At 35.4% G+C, this 25291-nt stretch overlaps 2 protein-coding genes across 3 annotated transcripts; one reads left to right on the top strand and one right to left on the bottom strand.

The window, feature by feature from the left end:
* The first annotated feature begins 7556 nt into the window (after positions 1-7556).
* Positions 7557-9317, top strand: LOC112761967 (uncharacterized). Its single transcript, XM_025808218.1, has 2 exons — positions 7557-8890; positions 8939-9317. The coding sequence occupies exons 1-2, from the start codon at positions 7557-7559 to the stop codon at positions 9315-9317; spliced, it is 1713 nt and encodes a 570-aa protein (XP_025664003.1).
* A 7129-nt stretch (positions 9318-16446) lies between these two features.
* LOC112717838 (palmitoyl-acyl carrier protein thioesterase, chloroplastic-like) lies at positions 16447-21416 on the bottom strand. Of its 2 annotated transcripts, XM_025769773.2 has the most exons (7): positions 21359-21416; positions 20718-21033; positions 19635-19771; positions 18606-18719; positions 17330-17501; positions 17170-17238; positions 16447-16886 (listed from the first exon to the last, which is right to left on the bottom strand). In XM_025769773.2, the coding sequence occupies exons 2-7, from the start codon at positions 21021-21023 to the stop codon at positions 16617-16619; spliced, it is 1068 nt and encodes a 355-aa protein (XP_025625558.1). In that variant the 5' UTR covers positions 21024-21033; positions 21359-21416; the 3' UTR covers positions 16447-16616. The 2 variants fall into 2 exon arrangements, with proteins under 2 accessions (XP_025625558.1, XP_072067017.1); XM_072210916.1 differs by lacking the exon at positions 17170-17238.
* Between the last annotated feature and the right edge of the window lie 3875 nt (positions 21417-25291).

Genomic DNA, 25291 nt, shown 5'->3' on the forward strand with positions numbered 1-25291 from the left:
AGAAAGAGATGGTGATGTGAGTATGTAACGAGTGGTGCTAGTAAATCGTGGTCCTAACTGCCACGTTTTTGTTTTATGGTTGCACCTAAATTATTTTTAAATAAGTAATTTATTTCAATAAATATTATTTATCAAATAATTTTTTAATTTTTTTATTAGATAAAATTAGTGTTCACATAAATTTGTTTATCACTAATTTGAGCAAATGCTTAATAATTTTTATAACTTTATTAAATAATAGTATAAATTAATTTGTCTAATTTTTTATTTTTGACTAAGAGTATGAGGACCATAGTTTATCTAGACTTTATAATTAGGGACCAAATAACTTACCTTAAACTTAATAATAGTTAAAACTCGTCGTTCTTCCCAATGAATGAGTTTAATTTAGTATAAGTATAAAAGTTAAAAATTCTTTTCCCATGCCTAACATGCATTGCTAACTCCGCGACACCATATTAATTAGTTTACAGAAAGCAGTTAATGGTGTTTTACATAAACTTATAAACTTGATTTACCAATGAACATATAGCTTAGCTTACAAGGATTTGTACCTAACACAACTAATTAATTATTTTAGGTTCAAATTAGATGCTGACATGTTAAAATTCGAAAGAAAGTATTTTACTAGTAAGTTATGATAATGTTAGAAAGATAACAATATAAAATTATCTTAATTGACTTAATATTTATAATTTTATACTTATAATCAGGAGATAAATATAAAGTGCTACGTTTGTTTTTAGAGACAGGATATTGAGACAGGGACACTGAGACACAAAATCATGTTTGGCAGAGGAGACATGGACAGAGACAAGGTGTCCAGAGACACTGAATTAGTGTATTTTGTGTCAATCTTGACAGGAAGGACACGGAAACACTAACAAGGAACACAACTTATTTTTTATTTTTTCTTTCATTATTCTTGTTAATTTTTTATAATTATATTTTTTATTGTTATATTTTTCATCTCAAGTTTTTTGAATGAAAAAAAAAGAGAATAAATTGAATTTTCATAATTTGTTCTAGTTTATCACCAAACAGAATACAAGAACACAAAATTTTATATCTCTGTCCATCAATGTCTTGTCCTATCCTATTCTCAGTGTCTTGTCATATCCTGTTCTTAAAAACAAACACAGCCAAAAAGGGATGAGTAGTGGCTTCGCCCAACTCCTCCTCCCCCAAATTTCCAGCAATTATATCTTTATACAAGATATATGCTTAAATAAAAAAATCTTACATAGTTTAGTTTTATATGTGCCTTTTTTAGTAGGTGATAGATTTAATTTTCAATTGTTTTATTTCACTACAAGAAAATAGAGTTATTTTAACATTTTATTTTTTAATATTATAATTAAATGTCAAAATTAATATATATTTTTGACAAATATCACAAATGTCATATTTTTTATATTTTTTTTATGAATAATTTGATCGTAGAAAATTACTCTTCAATTTTGACACTCATTTGTTTTTAATTTACTCCATTATTTTTCTTCTTCTTTGAGCTATGTTAATTTTGATATCATACTGCTTTCAGTTTAAGATTATACTACTCATTCTTTATCTTCAAAATCTCAATTTATTCTTCAGTTTTAAGATCTCATCTCATTCTTTGTTATATTTTTTGTTGAAAATATTTTGTAGTCAATAAGTGTCAAAATAAATAGTATTTTTGACAATTAATAAGTATCACAGAAAATATGTTCTCAAAATTTTCTAACAAATTATTTTTGACAGCCAATATTTATCAAAATAAGATTTAAATTTTTTTCACAATCACTTATATGTTAAAAATACTATTTTTGACAAAACTTTTATTAACATATTTTCATAGTTAAAATAGTGTCAAAATTTGTTTTTTTGACAAATTTTATTTTTCTTTTACACATTATAACCCTAAAAAATACTCTATATTATTGTAGTGTTCACTATATAATATTTTCTCTTAACTGATTTAATATTATACACTTAAATTTTTATAATTTTTTAAATTAGTTTCTATCAAGAGTGGAGCTAAATAAAATATTAAAAGAAGACTAAAAATATTTACACAATAAAATAATATTAAAATAAAACTTTAAGAAGAACTAAACTGAAATTTACATATAATTTACATGTTAAAAATTAAAATTAGAGAAGCCATTACCCCTTTTTTACTATGTGGCTCCTTCCCTAATTTCTATATACTTATTTCTATAGCCATTTTTTAAAAATTCATTTATTAATAATATTAAAATATTAATATATTTAATATTTATATAATTATTATATAAGAGATTAATAAGTCACAAAAAAAAAGTCACCAAAAATATAAGAGATTAATAATAATTTGTTATGATAAGCACATTTTATATTTTAGATTTTTTTTCTCGTAAAAATATATTTTTTTCTAATTTTATATGTCCATAATTTTTTTTTTTAAATCCAATGACTTCATATCATGCGTCAAATGCTTTTATATAGCAAAAAATATAACACAACGAATAAATAAAAAATATGTGCTTTAAAATATATTCATATATGATCATGTGGCTGGTCTTAAGTTTTTCTAGAAATTAAAGTAAAGGACTGTAATGTTCTATATATAAAAACATACCTAAATATTTTTTAATGATTTAATAATCTTACCTAAGTTGAATGAAATTGTTTTCAATAAAATGACACATACACTAACAAATTTAAGTTGGTTAAATACTTGAATGATTAATTTATTTGTCTATTAAATAAGTACAACCAATTAGTCCTTAAATTATAGTACCAATCTAAATCTCTAAAAGATACATGAGAAAAAAAAAAGGACATGTGTGCTTTAAATTAAAATATATTCATGTATGATCATGTGGTCTTCTTAAGTTTCTCTATATATAAGAACATACCAACCAAGATACAATACACAAGTGGAATATAATTTTTCTTCTCAATCTCTTCATAAACTAAACAATGAAAGATGTTAAAGTTGAAATCATTTCTAGAGAAAACATTAGGCCTTCTTCTCCCACACCCTCTCACCTAAGAACCTTATACACTTCAATAAATATGGCCTTTAGCAACGCCAAATTTTACAACACTTTAAAACTGTTCTCTTAAATAAGTTTAAACAACAGTTTTTTATAGTATTACTGTTGAATTCAATTTTTTATTATTTTATAGCAAGAAGAATTTGATGTGTAACCTGTAATTTAATCAAGCTGTAAAAAACATAAAATTCAAAATAAACATTGTTATCTAAACAAAATTGAGAGACACTGATGAAACTTCTAGTGCGTTTAGGGATATGTAAAATATTTCGAAGAACAAAAATATTTTTAGAAAAAAATCAGACAAGTAATTTGTAGCAATGTGAGATATTTTCAAACCTGTCCTATTGGCTACATAGAGTTGATCATTGCCACCATATTCAGAAGAGGAATATAGATTTGATTGATCATTTGTTAGATGATGAGAAGTCCCAGAATCTGGGTACCAAGAAGCTTATGAGATTGTTGATGGTGTGGCAAGATATGAAGCAGGTTGATTGAAAATTGTAGATGATGGTAAGGATTGTGGAGTTTGTGAAGTAGAAGAATTCCAAGAATTCTGAGTAGATTTAGGAATTAGAGGTGGTGTAGCAAAAAGGGAAGGTCCATGAAAATTTAGATCAAATCTATGAAAGCATTGAAGGACAACATTGTTAGTGTTGCAAGTGTGAGGAGTGTCAAAGTTAGTCTCATATCAAAGAAAGCATGGAAGAGTGAGGAGTTTATAAGATGAGAGACCCATTAACTTGACACCTTAAGGTTTTGAGTTGGATGTGGTATCTTCTCATCTTATGTTCTCTCACTTGATTCCTCCCCAAATTTTCCCGGTTGGACCAACAAACATGTCCTAACTTTCCACAAATTTCAAAAGCAGTTTTATAATTCACCATTCTGCTTTTGAAAGAAACATCCATGGATGCTGGAAGCCATGATCCATCTGCTTTTGAAAGAAACATCCATGGATGCTAGAAGCCATGATCCAAGATTGTAGTCTTGAAGATTCCAATCTGTATGTGCTTTAGAAACTGTTCCTGCAACTTGATCAGCATCAGTTGGAAGCGGTATAGGTTGTTGATTCAGTTGAATATGACTTTGAAGATTCTAACCAAAGATTGCAAAGAGTGCTGGCAAAGAACGTGGGCTTAGAATTTGCAGTAGAATCAACAATGGTAAGAGCCATTGAATCAAGTACCAAGAATCTTCAAGCTCTAGATACCATGTGAAGTTTCTTGAAGAGCACGTTACTGAAGAACATATCAGAGTTTGATAATAAAGAATTGAAGAATTGCTAATTGAATGAATTTGATTTCGTGTATCACATTGTTATGAAAATCACATATACATTTCATACTCCATCTCATATATATACTGGAGCTTCAGAACTAATATCAAGATACCAGCAAGACAATCTTGATTTTAATAAAATGACAATCTTTAACTTCTAATATATTAGTGTAGAGTCAGAAGCACCAGCAACTAATACTAGTCCAGAAAATGTTAATTAATTAGTTAATCACATTCCCTAATATAGTTAGCTGCTAACAGTCTTAGAGTAATTCTTGATATAAGCACTGATGATAAGTGTTAGAGGTTGTGTATAAATATGGCCATCTATCTCGATAATCTAAGTAAGAAAAAATCATATGCATGATTACTACATATTTCAAAACTTCTAGTAATTATTTCTTCATATTTCTCTCTTCTTCTCTGTCACTATAATCGAACTCCGTCATCTTTATATAACTATTCTTTCATGGTATCAAGAGCAAGGTTCTTCCATGGACTTTTAGTTCCTACCACTACCAACAAATGTTTTCTCAATCCAATTTCAGACAAGTTGGATGATACCAACTTTGTTACATGGTCAAAATTTGCAAGGCCACATTGTTAAAGGTAAAGAACCATCTCAATTTGATTCTAAAGCAGCAAATACTGCAATCACTGTTTCTTCTAAATGCTCTGAATGGATTGAGCAAGACAATAATCTCAGGTCTTGGCTTCTTGCCTCCATAGATGCATCATTCAAGAATCGCATGGTTGCATTGTTCCTCAGCTCTTTAAATTTGGCAGAAATTACATCAATTATTGTTTGCTGAGTCTACAAAATCCAAGATCAAATTACTCAAAACACAACTCAAGAACTGCAACAAGAAGTCCCTTTCGATTACTCAATATCTTGCTAATATTAAGAAATTGGATTTGGATCCTCTAAAGTTTGAATTTCACTTTAGAGAGTAAAGTATGATCTCTCACCATTTATTTTATAGGTGGGGCCAAGAGTAAATATGAGAGAGAAACCATTCAAGAGTAGAAGATCACACTTTACCCTCTAAAGTAAAAATTTAAAATTTAGAGGATCCAAATCCTAAGAAATTGGTTGATTCTTTAACTACTCTTGGTTATGATATCTCCAATGATCTCATATTGAAGCAATTTGTGGTGGCCTCCTAGAAGAATACTCGAATTGTATCACTCTTGTTCAGGCCAAACTTGAACTTTTCAACATTGGTGAGGTTTAAACACTGCTTGTCTTCCATGAAGAAAGCATGGACAAATTTAAACAATTGTCCATTTGGATTAGCTGAGTGTGGCAGAGATGAAGATGTTGAGATGGATGAGTGGTCATACGCGATTGGATAAAATAAGGAATGAAGATATAAGGGAGAGAGTTGGAGTAGCACCCATTGTGGAAAAGATGGTTGAATCCCGTCTCAGGTAGTTTGGACATGTAAGAAGAAGACCGATAGAACATCCAGTCAGAAGGTGGATGAGATAGAAGATAGACAAAGGGCAAAAGGCAGAGAAAGATCTAAGAAGACCATCCATGAAGTGGTCAAACGAGATCTACATGTAAACGATCTCTCTGTAGACATGATACATGACAGAGCACAATGCGGCGTCATTTAATTCATGTAGCCGACTCCACTTAGTGGGACAAGGCTTTGTTGTTGTTGTCCATTGGATTAGCTCAGGCTCAACTTGCTCAAATTGATTCATCAAATCAAATATATTAGTTAGTTAGTTACATTTACTAATATAGTTAGGTAACACTGTTGGAGTAATTCTTGATATAAGCATTGATGATTACAAGATAATTCAAAACTTCTAGTAACTATTTCTTTATATTTCTCTCTTCTTTGTCATTACATTCAAACCCTATCATGTTTGTATGGCTATTCTTTTAAAATTCTTGTTTGTACATAAACATAAATGTTTGAGAGACAATAAAAATTAATCTAAATTAATTTAAAGTTGTCTGATCTTATTTTATATTTATTAATTACTTTTAAAATAAATACATAATAAATATATAATTTTAATTGTTAAATATATAAAATTATAAATATTAATTAAATAAAATAATTTTAAATGATTATATTTCTAACATTATTGATACATAAAACACCTTATCATATTTTCTTGGCAACAAACAATAAAAGGAAGCAAAAATGTTGGAAGGGAAATAAACAGAGAACGTGGTGAGAATCTTCCTAGATTGACTTGCATGAAACACGTGAGTTATTATCTCCTATCACATTCAGTATAGGTTATGATCTTTAATTATACTTGGCTGCTTGGTGCTTAGGGCCAAATGGCCAATAGCATCTTTTATTTGGCTACGAATCTGTTTACTTCTATAGCCGACAATGATTTCAATCAATTAAATAAAAGAAAGCAAAAATGGTGGAAGGCAAATAAATAAAGTGGTGAGAATCTTTCTAGATTGATTTGTAGGAGACGCGTATGAGTTATTTATGATATTTATTTCAATTATAATAAATATATACTAAAATTAATTATTAAAATTAATTATTAATATAAAATATATATTAAAAATAAATTAAATTATATATATTTATACATAAATATATAATAATTAATTTTAATATATAAATAATATTTTTTATTTAGTTATAGTAGTTGGGTGCTTATAAGACGGGTAGCATTTTTGTTTGGTTACCAAATTTTTTTATATATAAAAAATATAAAAATTTAATTTTAAATAATTAATATTAATTAATTTTTTATTATAAATTATTATCTTTAAAATTATTTAAAAAAAAGTAAAATTTAAGATATAAAATTGTTACGGTCCGGTCCAGACCACGAACGGGTCGGCCCGACCCATCGAGAACCCGACCCGAGCGGCCGAGTCCTCAACACCCGTCACGATGCCAGGACACGCATCCCCGCCATTCTCTCAACACAGTTGAGGAAGCTTCGGGAAAAATGGGCCTGTCCCCTCAGGGCCCACCTCTGACACGGTATAAATAGGGAAGGACTTGCCCTTCCCTCGAGGTACGTCACACTTTTCCACCTAACTATTTCTCCGCCTGCACACTAGCTGACTAGAACGTCGGAGTGTCTTTGCAGGTGGCACCCCCTCTTTCCTCCCACAACGAGAGCTCGACTACCCAGCAGGTCCGAACCCAGCACGATCACGATTGAAGCGTTCTCACCCCCTCAAACATCCACCCGAATTGTCCGGTGACCGACCACCGAACATTGGCGCCGTCTGTGGCGATTGTTTAAATGGACGTCGTGCCGGGTCCCGAAGACCAAGGCCGAGGAGCCGGAGCAGAGGGGGCAGCCTCCGTCGCCTCACTAAGAGGACGGCGAAGGTCCCCCCGACAACGCACTGAACCACACACAAGGACACGACCTTTCGGGGGAACGGGCGCCGACAGCGCCATAATAATGCAGGAGCTACGCCACAGGGTCCAGAACCTGGAACGGCAACTGGCCGACCAGGAGCACGACCGATGGACCACCGATCCCAGCTACTCCCCATCTCCCGAAATCCAAGAGAGAGATTCCCATCGAAGCCGTCTACGACGCGCCTCCGCATCCCGAACGGAAGCGGAGAGTATTCGTGAAGAGTCACCCATCCCGAGAAGACGAAATGACACAATCATCTACTCCCGAGGCAAGGAAACGCGCCGCGCGGGACGAGGTCGCGAAGACGGGGAAGAGAGGTCCGAGAGGACACGGCAACCCGTGATAATGGGCGCCACCCCGTTCCACCGATCCATCCTCGAAGTCCGGTTGCCGAAGCACTTCGACAAACCAACGGACATGAGGTACGATGGAACTCAAGACCCTCTGGAACATCTCACGGCCTTCGAAGCTAGAATGAATCTGGAGGGAGTAGGGGACGAGGTGAGATGCCGAGCCTTCCCGGTGACTCTGGCAGGACCCGCGATCAGATGGTTTAACGGCCTCCCGCAGGAGTCCATCCATGGGTTTTCGGACATCAGCCGTGCCTTCCTAGCCCAATTCACAACAAGAATAGCAAAGGCAAAGCACCCAATCAACCTTCTGGGGATAACCCAGAGACAAGGAGAGCCGACCAGGAAATACCTGGATCGGTTCAACGACGAATGCCTGGAAATTGACAGCCTAACCGACTCTGTGGCCAGCCTCTGTCTGACGAACGGCCTCCTCAACGAAGACTTCCGAAAACACCTCACCACGAAACCGGTTTGGACGATGCACGAAATCCAAACGGTGGCTAAGGAATATATAAATGATGAGGAAGTCAGTCAGGTCGTAGCCGCCAATAAACGACACTACGGCTACAATCAACCAAGGCAACAGGTGGTCGGGGAGAGGCAAAAAGAGCAGGCCAAAGAGGGAGGGCCGGGCAAAGCACCCAGACCATTTCCCCGAATCAGGAAGTTCACAAACTACACCCCACTCACCCTCCCCATTGTGGAAGTTTACCAACAAATAGCCGAGAGAGGGATCTTGTCGAAGCCCCGACCACTCAAGGACCGTACGGGTGGAAACAAGAGCCTCTACTGTGACTACCACAAGGGCTATGGACACCAAACACAGGACTGTTTTGACCTAAGGGATGCATTAGAGTAAGCCATCAGGGACGGTAAACTTTCAGAATTCTCCCATCTTATAAGGGAGCCGAGGAGGCGGCATAGGGACCAGGACGAAAAAGGAAAGACCCGGTCGACAAAGCGACGACAAGAGCCAGAAGACAAAGACCACGGTCTCACCGTGATAAACGTAGTGACCGCCAAAAACGCGGCACCTAGGTCAAGATCGGCACACAAGAAAGACGCCAAGGTCCTGGCGGTCTCCTCCGTGCCAATGCGAAGCTCCAAGAAGCCCCCGTCTATCTCATTCGGCTCGGAAGATCAGTGGTTCGACGAAGCCCCTGAAAATCCACCAATAGTCATTACGGCCAGAGTAGGAACATGGATCGTAAAGCGGATCCTTGTTGACACGGGGGCAGACTCCAACATTATGTTCCACAACGTGTTCGACGCCTGGGGTTAAAGGATGCCGACCTATCGACTCATCAGCACGGGGTCATCGGATTGGGCGACCACTTCATCAAGCCAGATGGAATAATATCTCTGCCGATCTCCGTGGGACAGGTCCAAGGTCGAAGATCGGCAATGGCTGAATTCGTGGTTCTCCGAGATTTTACGGCCTACAACATCATTTTGGGGAGAAAGACGATTAACGATATTGAGGCAATAATCAACACAAAGCTACTAGTCATGAAGTTTGTTGCCGACGACGGATCTGTAGGGTCCATAAGGGGAGACCTGGAGACGGCGGTCGCTTGTGACAACGCCAGCCTCTCCCTAAGGAAGAAATCCAAAGAGGCGTCAGGGGTGTTCCTGGCTGACTTGGATGCCAGGGTGGACGACAAACCCAGACCAGAACCGGAGGGGGACTCGGAGAAGTTTAGGATCGGTGACACGGAGGACAAGTTCACCTTTGTCAATAGAAATCTTCCGCAAGAACTGAAGGAACCCTTGGTAGAAATGATCAAGGCCAATGGCGACTTGTTCGCCTGGACACCGGCCGACATGCCGGGCATAGACCCCGAAGTCATGTCACATCACCTGGCCGTCAAAGCAGAAGCCCATCCGGTGGCTCAGAGGAGGAGAAAGATGTCGTGCGAAAGGGCGGAGGAGGTGGCCAGGCAAACGGCCAGCCTCCTTGAAGCCGGCTTCATATGGGAACTAGACTATTCGACCTGGCTCTCGAACGTAGTGCTAGTAAAGAAGCACAACGGTAAATGGAGAATGTGCGTAGACTACTCCGACCTCAACAAGGCATGCCCTAAAGACTGCTTCCCCCTTCCAAACATAGATACGCTCGTCGACGCGGCAGCGGGCTACCGGTATCTGAGCTTCATGGATGCCTACTCCGGCTACAACCAGATACCGATGCACCGGCCCGACGAGGCTAAAACAACATTTATAACGCCAGGAGGAACATTCTGCTACAGGGTAATGCCATTCGGCCTGAAAAATGCAGGAGCAACATACCAAAGGCTGATGAGCAAAATATTTGGCGACCTCATAGGCAAGACAGTGGAGGTTTATGTAGATGACATACTCGCGAAAACTGCGCAACCCGAGGACCTTCTGAATGACTTAAGAAGTGTGTTCGGATCTCTCCGACAATACGGAATGAGGCTCAATCCCATGAAGTGTGCCTTCGCCATGGAAGCTGAAAAATTCCTAGGATTCATGATAACCCAGAGGGGGGTAGAAGCCAACCCGGAGAAATGCCAAGCGATACTCCAGATGAAGAGCCCAGGTTGTATCAAGGACGTCCAGAGGTTGGCAGGACGGCTGACCTCGTTATCCCGATTTCTCGGAGCATCGGCAACAAAGGCCCTGCCCTTCTTTAACCTCATGAAGAAAGGAATAGCGTTCGAATGGACGCCCGCATGTGAGGAAGCCTTTAAACACTTCAAAGAAATCCTGGCGGCACCCCCTGTGCTCGGAAAGCCAAAGGACGGGGAGCCACTATACTTATACCTCGCTATAACAGGGGAAGCCCTGGCCGCGGTTCTAGTACGAGAGGAAGGAAGGGCTCAACAGCCGATCTATTTCGTGAGCAGAGCGCTACAAGGGGCAGAACTAAGGTACATCAAACTGGAAAAGCTAGCTCTGGCACTCTTGACCACTTCGAGGAGGCTAAAACAGTACTTCCAAAGTCACCAGATCGTCGTAAGGACGGACCAAGGAATCCGGCAAGTACTCCAGAAACTGGATTTGGCCGGAAGGATGATGACGTAGTCCATTGAACTCTCCCAGTACGACATACGGTACGAGCCTCGACAAGCAATCAAGGCGCAAGCGATGGCGGACTTCCTGGTAGAGGTGACGGGAGAACCAACCGAAGAAACGGGCACACGGTGGAGGCTCCATGTGGACGGGGCTTCTAACCAGACGTTCGGGGGCGCCGGGATCATCCTAGAGAGCCCGGTCGGGGTCGTGTACAAACACTCGATTAAGTTCAAATTCCCCGTTTCAAACAACCAAGCGGAATATGAAGCCCTTATAGGAGGCCTAACCCTAGCGGCGGAAGTCGGGGCAACAAGGTTGGAGATATGCAGCGATTCACAGGTCGCACCTCCCAAGTGAACGGGAGCTACCAAGCCAGGGACTCGCTATTACAAAAATACTTGGAAAAAGTCAAGGATTTGAGCCGAAAGTTTGAGAAAGTCACGATCCACCATGTTCCGAGAGAAAGGAATACACAAGCAGACCTCTTGTCGAAATTAGCTAGCACAAAACCGGGAGAAGGCAACCGATCTCTAATCCAAGGAATGGTGAAGGAACCGGCAATCACCCTACACCTCTCGAAGCTAAACCCCTCGTGGTTGGACCCTATCGCCGACTTCTTGGAGAACGGCAAACTTCCCGGCAACGAAAAGGATGCTAAGAAACTGAGAAGGGAAGCAGCCAGATACGCGATCATCCAAGGTCAATTGTTCAGGAAAGGATTCAACCAGCCCCTGCTGAAATGTTTGCACCCCGACCAGACGGATTACGTCCTCAGGGAAATCCATGAAGGGTGCTGCGGCCACCACATAGGAGGCAAAGCCTTAGCAAGAAAATTAATCCGAGCCGGATACTATTGGCCGTCGATGATGGCTGACTCCAAAGAATTTGTTAGGAAGTGTGTCAAGTGCCAAGAAAACGCCAACTTCCACAGAGCACCAGCCTCTGAGCTCAGCTTGCTAACGTCCTCCCGGCCATTCTCACAATGGGGAGTCGACCTCTTAGGACCTTTCCCCGTTGGCCCCGGGCGAGTCAAGTACCTTATAGTCGCTATTGACTACTACACAAAATGGATAGAGGCCGAGCCACTGGCCAGTATATCCTCGTCCAATTGCAGGAAATTCATGTGGAGGCAGGTTATAACGCGATTCGGTATCCCAGAAACCGTCATCTCGGACAACGGGACACAGTTCACCGACAAGAAATTCATAGAATTCCTCACCGGCCTGGGCATAAAGTAGAGGTTCTCCTCGGTGGAACATCCACAAACAAACGGGCAGGTCGAGTCCGCAAACAAGATCATCTTGCTAGGACTCAAGAAGCGGCTGGACAACAAGAAGGGCGCTTGGGCCGACGAGCTCGCCTCGGTCCTCTGGTCCTACCGTACAACCGAGCAATCCTCCACTAAAGAGACCCCCTTTCGACTAACGTATGGGCTAGATGCGGTAATACCCGTAGAAATCGGGGAGCCGAGCCCACGACTACTCTTGAAGGGAGTAGAGGAAGCTGTAGAGAAGGACCTGATAGATGAAGCCAGGGAAATGGCCCACCTGGCTGAAACAGCGCTAAAGCAAAGAATGGCCTTGCGCTACAACGCCAAAGCACTCGAAAGAAAATTCGAAGAAAACGACCTCGTCCTAAGGCGCAATGACGTCAGCCCGACGACCCCGGGAGAAGGCAAACTAGCAGCAAACTGGGAAGGACCATACAGAGTCAAAGAGCTGATCGGTAAGGGCGCATACAAGCTGGAAAGACTCAACAGCAAGGAGATCCCGAGGACATGGAACGCAGATAACTTAAGAAGGTTTTATTCCTAAGCCACTTACTCTGTAATAGCACCTCGATATCCTTGTTACAGTGATTAGATCTGTTCAATTGCCACATGCTATGTTTGCCTATGTTTTCTTAGTGTGTTTAACTTTTTTGAGCGACCACTATGCAAACAAGGATACGCGGCCCCGAGACTGATCACCCCGGGAGCCCTTCAGGCCAAAAGCATAATAAACGGCCATAACAAGAAAAAACGCCATAACAGCAAATGCGAGTAAACCAACAGACAAAAATAAAACAAGCAATCAAACAAGCGTGCAAACGAACCAACAAACCCACTAACGGGCACAAAAAGTTTCGATACAACGGCTCAACAAAAAGAAGAATTCGGTATTACAAATATCATTTCTTCGGCATGTCGACAATCTTCCCATCCTTGATGGTCTTGAAAACGCCAATTGCCGACACATCGAAGTCGGGAGCAACAACCTTCACTTGAGCTTTGAGGGCATCTTCAGTCATGAAAATCGCATTCTTGCCCTGCTCCTTAACCTCCTTATGCCTCTGCTTGAACATCTCGGCCTCGTCCCGAGCAGCCTTAGCAGTTGCAACCGCCTCATCCCGTTCTTTCTCCAAAGCGGACACCCGACCTTGCACGGCACTCAGCTGGCTCTTCAAGGTCATCTCTTGCTCCATCAGACGAGATACAGATGTGTCGGCAGTTTTTAACTTCTCCTCTGCCGACGCAGTCTTTTTCTCGGCGGCCTCGAGTTTATTCCCCGCCTCGACCAACCGCCCTTGAAGCGTTTCAACTTGAGTCTTGTACTTATTGTTGGCAGCGACTGCAGACTCAAGCTTCTGACGAAGCGAGGCCATATCCGAAAGTTCAAACTCAGCCTTCCGGGCTATGGCCGCGCCGCGAAGGAGGGTGCGGTACATCCACCGAGCCTGCCCCGAGAGGTCAGTGCCATGGAAATGTTCCTCTGTGCCCGAAAGCAACTGAGCATCTATGAACGCCCCGGCATCAAAGTTCCTTTCCATGACAGTCAGGACCCCCTCGGGACTAGACTGCGACCTCTGTCTCTTGGGAGTGGGGATAACAGACAGCTCTTCCTCCTCCTCCCGACGTGAAGAAGACGAATGCCCAGGAATAGGTACTTCTTGAGGGATTGGGGACGCGGACGTCGGAGTGGCAACATTCGTGGTCATGACGACGTCGGGAGGAGGGGGTGCCGTCTGGACCGCTCCGCCAGCAGGAACCGCCGCTGATTGTCCTCCAGTCTCCCCACCATCATCCTCCTGAAGGAAGGTTTGGAACAAGTTCTCCATGCCGGTTACTTCGGCAGAAAGTCCCACTACAAACAAGAAATGAAAAATGAACAAGTTAGTGAAAGCGAGAGTAAACAGTCATGCGAACGACTACACGACAAGAGCAACTCACGAATATAATCTCGGGCGGCCTCCCGGTTACCCATTAGGAGATGAGGATTCACATTATTTCTCTCAAGAACTGCCCACAGTATGTCGGCTCTCCGCCGATCCACAGCCGACATCCCTTTATAAGTAACCTTGATAAAAGGATTAGACCCCGCCCCGAAGCTCCAGTATGTCGGGATAAGGCGCTCCTTTTCTAAGGACAACCAAAAAGGGTGACGACCCTTAACTGGACGGACCTTAAAATACTTGTCCTTGAACCCGTGGTAGGAGTCCTCAAACAAGCCGAAAATCCTCCGGCCTTGGGCAGATCGGAAGGACATGAACCCTTTCTTATGTTTTTCCTCCTTCGAAGGGTTCGTTAGATTAAAGAAATAGAGGAAGACGTTGACGGAGATCGGCAGCTCTAAGTACTCGCATACCATCTCGAAGCAGCGGATAGAAGCCCAACTGTTCGGATGCAACTGAGATGGCGCCATCGAGATCCGATTAAGGAGGCTCATCTGGAAGGGAGAAAAAGGGATGCGAACCCCAACCTGGGTGAACATGGCCTTGTAAAACCAGATCCAATCGGCAACCCGGAGGGCGTTGAAATTAATCTCATACAGCCGCTCGTGGGGAGCAGGGACATAAACGTCGTAATTAGCCTCCTCGTTGGTACCCCCACAAAGGTATTCAGCCTGACGAAATTCCGTGAGCTCCTCCTCACCCATCTGATTGGGGGAGTCCCTGAGGTCGGAAACAACCCAGGCATATGGGTCATAACCCACGGCGGAACTAGAAGCCCGGCTAACGACACGAGGCATACCTACAGTGGGGGCACCGCTCGGTTAGTCCATGAGGTCGGAAGCCAGGAAAAACCCAAAAACCCACACGCCATCTACCCCACAACCCAAACTAAGTATAGCTAAAAGGGAGACCAAACAAAACCAAGGCCAGAACAATAACCCCCATGGCACACCATAGTCGATGGAAAGAAAGTGCGTCTATGCACAAAAGTAAAAACAAGCACAGAAAAAATACCTATAATGAACATGCAAAGAACCATTGAGGCAGAAGGAAAATGGTGGTTACCTGGATTATCAGAAAAATTCGGGCAGGAACGAAACACGCTGGAACGACGGAAAGAACTTCTGGACGATGGGGAATGCAAGAAGAAGGAAGAGCAAAATGATCAGAAGAAGCAAGTAGTGAAGAGAAAAATGCGAAACTGTTTAAAACTGCCTTAGAGGAAGCGTGAAAGGCTTGGGGGCAAAATAGTCTTTACACACGGGGTTTTTCAATCCTTTATGAGCATTTAATGTCCCGCGCGAGAAACGAGGCGACGAATGAACGCCCCGAATCGCGAACGGGCACGCATGCGGGTAGCGCGTCTCCCACACGAACGACCGACCTAGCGACTATAAAGACAGAAGCGACTCGCCGCCAATAGCCTATACGGCTGATTGCCGGCGCGTAAGGGCACTGTTACGGTCCGGCCCAGACCACGAACGGGTCGGCCCGACCCATCGAGAACCCGACCCGAGCGGCCGAGTCCTCAACACACGCCACGATGCCAGGACACGCGTCCCCGCCATTCTCTCAACACAGTTGAGGAAGCTTCGGGGAAAATGGGCCTGTTCCCTCAGGGCCCACCTCTGACACGGTATAAATAGGGAAGGACTTGCCCTTCCCTCGAGGTACGTCACACTTTTTCACCTAACCATTTCTCCGCCTGCACACTAGCTGACTAGAGCGTCGGAGTGTCTTTGCAGATGGCACCCCCTCTTTCCTCCCACAACGAGAGCTCGACTACCCGGCAGGTCCGAACCCAGCACGATCACGATTGAAGCGTTCTCACCCCCCTCAAACATCCACCCGAATTGTCCAGTAACCGACCACCGAACAAAAATCTAATTAAGGTAAAAAAAAATTAATTGATATTAACTGAAAAAAATTATTCTCTTCTAAAACTCTTATATATAGATATATCTTTTAGACGGTATAAAACAATTAAAAACACAATCTATAATTAAGAATTATACGTAAGCAACTTGCATAATTAAGATATCTAAAAGAATTAATGAATAATTATAAAAACAAAAAATACTCTATTATACATATTAAAATTGTGTAAAAAAAGTATAATTTATTTTTATTATTTTATTATTGTTTAAAATGTGAGTCCCAATTTTTTTAATCTTTCTTTCATCCCATAAAAATAAAAATCTATAAACTTATATCTTTAACATATAATTCACCTAAAAATAATTAGCTATAATTTATTGTTAATAACCATCGGAATTAACAACCAACCCTCCCCACAAAATAAATAGAGACTAATGCAACTCCCAGGTCTCAATTAGAAGTCTTTAATGGAAGCTTCTGGAACATGATTAAAATTGTCAAAGTTGTTAGTAGGTTTGGGTCTCCACTGAGTCCTTCCCCTCAAAATCTCAACACCATCTTCAGATCGAAGCATATGATTGTACTCAACGTTATTCTTACTATTATTATCGTCACTACAAACTTCAGCTAGAGACTGTAACTTGCTGTCTATTTTACACTCCCTCTTGAATTTCAAACTCATGGCAGATAACTCATAATTCAACAAGATTGATTGTGGAATACTCTGCATATTTCAAATTAAAAGTAAATACCATGTTGTATCTAATTAAATAATAAAGCCAAATCAGAACAAAATGCATATCCTAAAAATACAAATAAATATACAAATTAATTTTTAATTAGTTAAAATTAATTTTTTATTTTTATTTTTCTTGAAATTTAACATTTACAGTTTAGAATCTAAAATTTAGAATTTAGAATAAAAAATTATTTTAAAAAAGTTAGTTAATATTAAATAAAAAAAATTAGTTGTCCAGTTGAATTCTAATGAAAAAGAAATTAATTACCTCTAAGATCCAACTAATATACTTCGCATTATTGACATGAAAATGTATATCTATATCACTCCATTTTGACTGAAAATTAACACGCACATATTACATAATATAAATTTAAAAAATTAATCAATAATAAACAATTATTTATAAGAAAAAGAAACATGCATACCGTTAAACCAGTACAAATATAATCTGCTGTAGTGTCATCAACTTTAGGTATTTTTTTGTCTTCACCTTCTATAATCATTCTAAAATTTACAATATGGGACTCAAATTCCCTTCTGACTTCTTCTGGCATTTTGAATAATTTTCTTGTCAATTTGTTCATCAAGACACAAACACTGCATAGCCAGTATTAAAATCCAAATTAGTTGGGAGAAAGATTATTTTTCTAAGAGTCTCGCTAAGGAGACAATGGACTATTTGTACAATGTGTATTGAGTTACAAAATAAACATTTCTCATACTATCTAAAATAACAATCCGAATATTTTTGGGGTTCATCAAGAATCAAACTCTTGACCTTTCGGATATAACGCTCTAATACCATGTCATGATACCACTCATTCCAAAAATTTTAACTGATAAAGAAAAGTAACACTAATAGTTATATCTTTAATACTCCATAAACCTCCATTATACACATTGTACAAATATTCCATTGGCTCCTCTTATTTCTTTTTTTTAATAATTACTGTGTTAATTAACTAAGTTATCTAACAATTCCAAATAAGTTACCAAGTTTGATTATTTGAACAAATTAAATAATTGCACTTAATAATGATTTCTAAATCAAACAAACAGTTGCCTTTAATTTAACGATCTAAACAAGTCTTAATTTTTTATTTATTATATTTTATATCAATTATTGAATTTAAAATTTAAGATTTAGATTATTTTATTTGTTAATTTCTTTTTTTTTTCTTTTTTACCCATAACTGTAAGTTAATTTTTAGGTACGAGTTGAATAGTGTCCAAAAATTATCAAATATGAGAGTTTATATAATAATTTTTTTAATAACATCTCTATTAATCCTGAAAAAAAAAGGACATTCGTGTATGTAAAAGTGTAAAATTAAAAAGATATTATATGCATAATTATTTTAAGAATATTTTTTTTTCAGAATTTTGGCATGAAGTTTTTGTCGGATTTTAGTCTTGTACCTTAAATATTAGTGTATGTAAATTACTATTTATAAAACAAGTCTAGTATAATACTATTCACACAAACATGTATAATATTATTTATCTTTATGTATACATACTATTTATAAATATAATTTCCATTCAATTTTTTCTGTTAAAGTTTATTTTCGACAAAGACAAAAATAATGTCATATTTCCTTTTTTTTTCTCCCAACAAGAAGATCAATTTTTTATTTTAGGTTTGAGTATGATTGTTGGAAAGTGAGGAAGAAAATGTTTAAAAGTAATTGATTTATATACCTTGAGGCTCTATTCAACACTTGATTTGTTTTGAAATCTCGCACACTCCAATTTAAGCGCAAAGCATTCTTTCCTTCTGAAGATAACCAAGTTTCCACTTCAACTATATCATCCCTATATAATACAAATAAATATATATTCCGCCCTTTATATTCATGAAACATAAGGAAGATTGCAAGAATTTTTTTTCCGGATAAATGTCAAAAACAAATTAAAAGAAATTAAATGAGAAAATATGACAATAACATCCCAAAAGAAACTATAAGAGTTCAACGAAGACCAGACCTAAAAAAATTCCATAAGGCTTAATATATAGAGAGAATATATATTACATAGACTTTTATAATTTCTTAAGAAAGCAATATGTTGCTATTTAGTTTGTATAAAAATATTAGGTGAATAAATTATTTTATAATTATGTTTAATTAAATCTTTTTTTTATGTGTCTACTTTTTTGTTTTTTAATTGATTTTTATTGTGTTAATTAATAAAATATTAAACTAATTTAATTTAAACTTAATTATTAAAATAACTTAATCATATAATATTGCCCTAATTTGTCAACATATAGCTAAAAGCGAAACTAATAAACAGATTTATTGTTCACATAGTACTATGATTACATGTTATATCCTATGTGTAGAAATAATTTTCACTTTAACAAAACTAATATATTCATAAATTAATTTTGAATAGAAAATTTGAAAAAATTATTAGATATTCTCGATGTAAATTATAACTCTTACACTAATGTATTAATTGAATAATAAATTATTAATAAATATTTATAACAAAGTCATTTGAGGTTATGTGATAGAGTAAATTCTTTTATCTTATTACTCTTAAAATTAAATACCTAATAATGATAATTTATGATGAATGTATAGCAATCATGTTTCATAGTAAAAAATCAATCGACCTCCGATAAACTACTCAACCAAATCCAGTGATATATATGTTATGGAGTCATCATTATTCATCGAAAAGATATCAATATGATTAAAATTATAAATATGTAGGAAGACTTACCATTTAGGATAACGATAAGTGAAAAGCTGCATTTCACTATATACCCATACTAAGTTCCTTTTGATCATTTCGTTCGTAGAACCATTTAAATTATTATTGTGGATTCCAAGTGTCTTACCGTGATCAATCATAGAGCTCTATGAAACAAATAATAGAGCGAAATGAGATAACAGTATTATTGTATGTTACAAATATGGAGTAAACTCAGGTGTAGCCGACTTCACGTGAAGTTGATAGCTGAGAGCCGTTAGATGGTTTGACTGATTTGATTAAATTTTTATCTAACGGCTCTCAGCTATCAACTTCACGTGAAGTTGATTGCACCTGAGTTTTTATCTACAGGTATACATGTGAATGATAAAGGTTAGTTAAGTTAGTCATAGTTAAGGGAGTTATAAGTTTGTTATTAGCCTTTCCTTTAAACTAGATTCTGTTCTCTTAAATATATATAGTATTTACATATAGTTTTAATGAATTTTTAATTAGGTTTCTATACCTTTTGATTCTTAGATTGAGTCTTTATATCATATTAGATTTTATAATTAAGTCTCTATGGTAATAAAAACGATAAAATTAACAGAATATTTCATTAAACAAATCGAATATGTCTAACACTTTACTGAATATTTTGTATAATTTAATAAAATTTTCTATTAATTTCAACATTTTTATCACGGTAGGATTTACTTACAAAATTTGATATAGTATAATGATATAGTATAAAAACTTAATTAAAAAAATATATAAAAATTTAATTAAAAATTCAATAAAATTATACGAACAATAATTAAACCTTTAATATATAACACAAGATTGGATGCCAATATATGTGAGCAAATCTATTAATATATATATATATATATATATATATATATATATATATATATATATATATATATATATAGATATTACACGAATTATATATTTTTTTTCATTTGTGTGCTTTGTAAATAATATAATAACAAACAAAGATTACGAATTTCATGAATATAAAATTGAGATCAAATTGTTTACTTTATCAACCATGTCTTAATTTGTTTTCCAGAACTCCGTTAAGAATAATAGTGATCAGTAAGTTCAAACCTGAAAATAGTTCATCAAAGTCTCAACAGATGCCGCTCCGTTAGCATCAACTTCATATGATCTGATGGTAAAGTTTTGACGACTAGAAGATATGCTAGCAACTCTGGAAATCTTAGCATCATCATTATAATTTCGGGCATTTGCCTTAATTTGTAAGCCACCACAAAAAGCACGCTTCACTCCAAGTCCATGTCCTTGTCCTAGGTTAGTGCCACGTTTGATGCCCTCTTTTGTAGTATAGTTTTGTGATGGTAATTTAACAGTGTGAAATGCACACGCTGAAGCAGCAGTAATCGGTGCCATCATAATGATTTCTCTGCAAACAAATGTACGTATTAAAGCATGTATGTTAAACAAAAGAATAATTAAGAATTCGTTAATGTAAACATGTTTTATGCATAAACACATTATTATTATTATGTCAAATAAAAATAATTTTGCACTCTTACAACGTAGTAATCATTAATTTAATTGGATGAAACGTAAAATATTTTACACAATTAATACATTAAAATTAAATATTTGTTGTCAACAATAAAACAAATAAAAATAATAGTGAGCAGGGAAACAGTTTCTGTTATTTTTACTTTTGGAATATGAAACTATATAAACTAAAAATCTAACGCTATACTAATACATACATGTTTTGACACTTTTAAAACTGCAGAAGGAAAGTAGCAAAGTTCAAGAACATAAATGGGTTCTTTATATAGGTTTTTTTCTTTTCTGGAATTTTAAATGCATTTTCGTGGAAAAATAAAAGAAAACTAGGATTGACAATTTTCCAAAGAGAAAATATCCGGAACTAACATTTAGTATGCTAACATTATACGTGTTTCAAATGTCTATGATATAAAAAATTTAAATATTATTTAAAAATTATTAATTTATATTTTTAGAATATTTAATTTAATTTGATGTATTTTGATTTTGTTTATTTAGTTATTAATTAGATTTTATCTTTATGAGCTTAGGATTTTTTTTGTTTTAATCTAATAAAAAATTATAAATACCTCCTAAATTATTATAGTCTTGACAGTCACCAAAAAATTATTATAGTCTTGACATCTTCAATGATTAGAGGTGTGAAAAGCCTTCTTTTAATTTTGTGATAAAATCATGAGGTGGACAAATGAGGTTGAGTGAGTTTCTTTCTTGTTGCATCGGAGAATTGGTTAAAAAGTTGAAGAGTCCTTTTATTCAATTCCCAAACTATGGTATGAATAAATTAGGTTGAAGAGTTCATTTCTTATTGCATCAATAAATTGGATAAAAAGTAAAGTGATTCTTTTTGTATTCAATTTTAATATATCCCTTTTATTTTCTATTTTAATTTCAATATATTTTTTTATTCCATTGGAAGTCTTTTTTTTTGTTTATCCTCTTTTTTCTTATTATTTGGTATCAAATTTCAGGTATTAGATTAATTCTTATTAATCTATATTTATGCTTTATATACCTTGAAAAAGAAGTTCCAATATCTCTCACATCCTTTTTCATCTTATTGTCGTTCTTATTTTTTTTACTTTGTGTTTTATTATTGTTTTGTCATTTTTATTGATTTTATTATTTAAAAAAAATGAAAAAACATACCATGCCAAAAAACAAAAAAAAATAAAACTTATCTTCCTTGTATTTGTTTTTTTTCATACACTATTTTTTTCAATTATAAAATTTGATGATGAATCTTTTTTTAGAAGAAGAGAATTATACATAATTCAAATGTTTGTGATATGAAAAGTTCAAGTATTATTTAAAAGTTATTAGTTTATATTTTTGAAATGTTCAATTTAATTTGATGTATTTTGATTTTATTTATTTAGTTACTAATTATATAGGCTTTATCTTTGTGGGTTTAGAATTTTATTTTTTTTAATCTAATAAGAGGTTATAAATATCTCATAAATTATTATAGTCGTGACATATTCAGTGATTAGAGGTGTGAAAACTCCCCTTTAATTTTCTGATGAAATCATGATGTGGACAAGTAAGGATGAGTAAGTCCCTCTCTTGTTGAATCAATAATTGGGTAGAAGGTTGAAGAGAGCTCATTCGATTCAATTTCCAAACTATAGCGTTGACAAATTAGGTTGATGAGTCCCTTTCTTATTGCATCAAGAAATTGGGTAAAAAGTAGACTGCTTTTTTTTAATTCAATTTTAGTTTATTATTTTTATTTTTTATTTCAATTTTAATATTTTTTTACTTAATTTAAATTCTTGTATTTCTGTTTATTTTTTATTATATTAACTAATTTTTAGCTTTTAATTATAAAAATTCTATTTTTTAAACAATTTTAGAATTTATAATTTAGTGTTTAGGATTAAAAATTTAAAATAAATAAAATAATTTTAAAAAATTAAGTAATATTGATTGAAAAAGATTGACTCCTTAATCCTAAGCTTTGGTTTTGCAAATAGGGGGATAAGAGAAAAAAGGAACCTCTTTGATAGGGTAAATTATATAAATAAAATAAAGTGGCTTTAATATTATCCAATTACCCTAAATGAGATTTGGTTACATCTAATGTCTTTTAAATGTAAACGGTGTTAGGAAGTAACCATTAACTAGGAGAAGTCATTGTTATGCCTACCAACAATTTATTAACTTGCTATTATGTGCATCTAATTTTTTAAATAATTTTTATAAGGTTTAAAAATTTGTATTGTATTCATTACATCATTGCATTTATCTTGTAATGAGTAGAACTAAATTTTTTATAACTATTATAAGACATTTTTATAAATTTTAAAAATTTTATTATAAGTATTTTTTATAAGTATTATAAATATTTTTTTATAAAATTTAAAGTTTTTTTTGTATATTCATGATATTTTGCAACGAATACAACAATTTTTTTTATATAATTATTGTAAGTATTTTTATAAAGATTGAAATTTTTATTGTAAGTATTTTTATAAAATTTAAAAATTTTTATTGTACTCCAACTACTCCTTATATCTTACAACGAGTATAACTGAAATAACGAATACAATTAAAACTTTTTTATTATTATTGTTAGCATTTTTTGCAAAATAAAAAAAATTGTAAGAATTTTCTGTATAGTGAATACACGGTTATAAAAATACTTAAAAAATTTGGTTGTACTCAAGATGCAAGTTAAATTGTGTCAAGTTAGCACAAATTATGTGCATTGAATTATCCAAAACTAAATTGTTGGACCTTTCAATAACTTATGATATAGTGTGTGATAAGATAAATCGTGTCAGCACGATTTGTGTGTTTGGTAATGCTTTCTAATCAACCATTTTTGCCTAACACGATTTAACTTTGAAATTATTGCTGCTTAAAAGTTAAAACAGATATAGACGCAATCAAATCTCATTCAAAACAATTGGCTAATATTGAATTCACTTTATTTTATTTATCTAATTTATCCTTTCTAATAAATGGAATTTATTGTTGGTAGTTGGTAGAAATATTTAAATTCAAGTCGATATATACAACATCAATTAATTGTAAATGCATTTTTGCAGAAGAATGAAAGAATGTTTGGATGGACAATTTGGCAAATAGATTACTATGGGGAGAAAAATGAACCTCTTTTATAAATAGAATTTATTGTTAGTAGTTGTCGAAATTAGTTGTCCGATAATACTAGAGAAATTAAAAAAATTAAAATTTATTTTATTTGACACAGATACGGATACGGGACACAACACGATACGATATGAGACAGGTCGATATGCTAATTTTAAAATCTTACATGACACGGAAACATACATACATATAAAATATAAAGTATTTTTTAGTTAAATCGTAATAATATTTTGATATTTTATTGATATTAAAATATAAATTAAAATTTTAATTATATTAAGTATTTAAAATATTTTTCGTTTTAATAAATAATAATATATTATATCTAAATTTATTTTAAGAATAGATGTTAAGAATAAGACTGAATACGCTAACATGTGATGGTATTTAGGTGTATCTAAACGTGTCTGGAAAAGAATTATTTATTTATTTTTATTAAGACACGGTTGAACACAACAGACACGCGTGTTGGACGAGTGTCGATGAATGTCGTGTCCAAAATGTGTTCGACACGCAGACACAACAACTCAGCAAAGTGTTCGTATTTCATAGCGACGATGGGTTAGAAACACATTGTGTGATGAGATTAATGCGGTGAAGTATAATAGAGTTAGAATTAAATGAATGTTTAGGGTTACTTTAGTTGTAGTTTATAGTTTAATGATGTGAATGTGTAGTTGGGATTATGTAAGCTGAATTTGAGCTTAAGGTTGTTTAGCTCATGAAGTGTTAAGGGTTTTTCAAGGTTGATCAAGATGTAGGGTTTATTGAGGTGAATAATGAGGATTCGAGTTGAAAAGTATATATATTAAATTATTAATACACATATTCTATATATATTTAGTTTATATTTTTAATATTATATATATAATAATAATAATATATAATTTTACATATATAAATATTTTTATATAAAAATTTATAATTATTTTTTATATAATTTTAATGTAAGACATAAATAAAAAATTCATAATTAATAGATACACAATATATAAAATTATAGAATATGTTCA

Source organism: Arachis hypogaea, chromosome 2 (assembly GCF_003086295.3).
Source record: "Arachis hypogaea cultivar Tifrunner chromosome 2, arahy.Tifrunner.gnm2.J5K5, whole genome shotgun sequence".
Taxonomy (NCBI): domain Eukaryota; kingdom Viridiplantae; phylum Streptophyta; class Magnoliopsida; order Fabales; family Fabaceae; genus Arachis; species Arachis hypogaea.

Excerpts from the sequence above, each read along its gene's own strand:
- LOC112761967 (XM_025808218.1), top strand. The coding sequence starts at position 7,557 with ATGGACGTCGTGCCGGGTCCCGAAGACCAAGGCCGAGGAGCCGGAGCA. Across the intron at positions 8,891-8,938 it reads GACCTAAGGGATGCATTAGA|GGAGCCGAGGAGGCGGCATA; the intron begins GTAAGCCATCAG and ends CCATCTTATAAG.
- LOC112717838 (XM_025769773.2), bottom strand. The coding sequence starts at position 21,023 with ATGATGGCACCGATTACTGCTGCTTCAGCGTGTGCATTTCACACTGTT. Across the intron at positions 19,772-20,717 it reads CTTTGATGAACTATTTTCAG|AGCTCTATGATTGATCACGG; the intron begins GTTTGAACTTAC and ends TTTGTTTCATAG. Across the intron at positions 17,239-17,329 it reads ATATTTGTACTGGTTTAACG|TCAAAATGGAGTGATATAGA; the intron begins GTATGCATGTTT and ends GTTAATTTTCAG.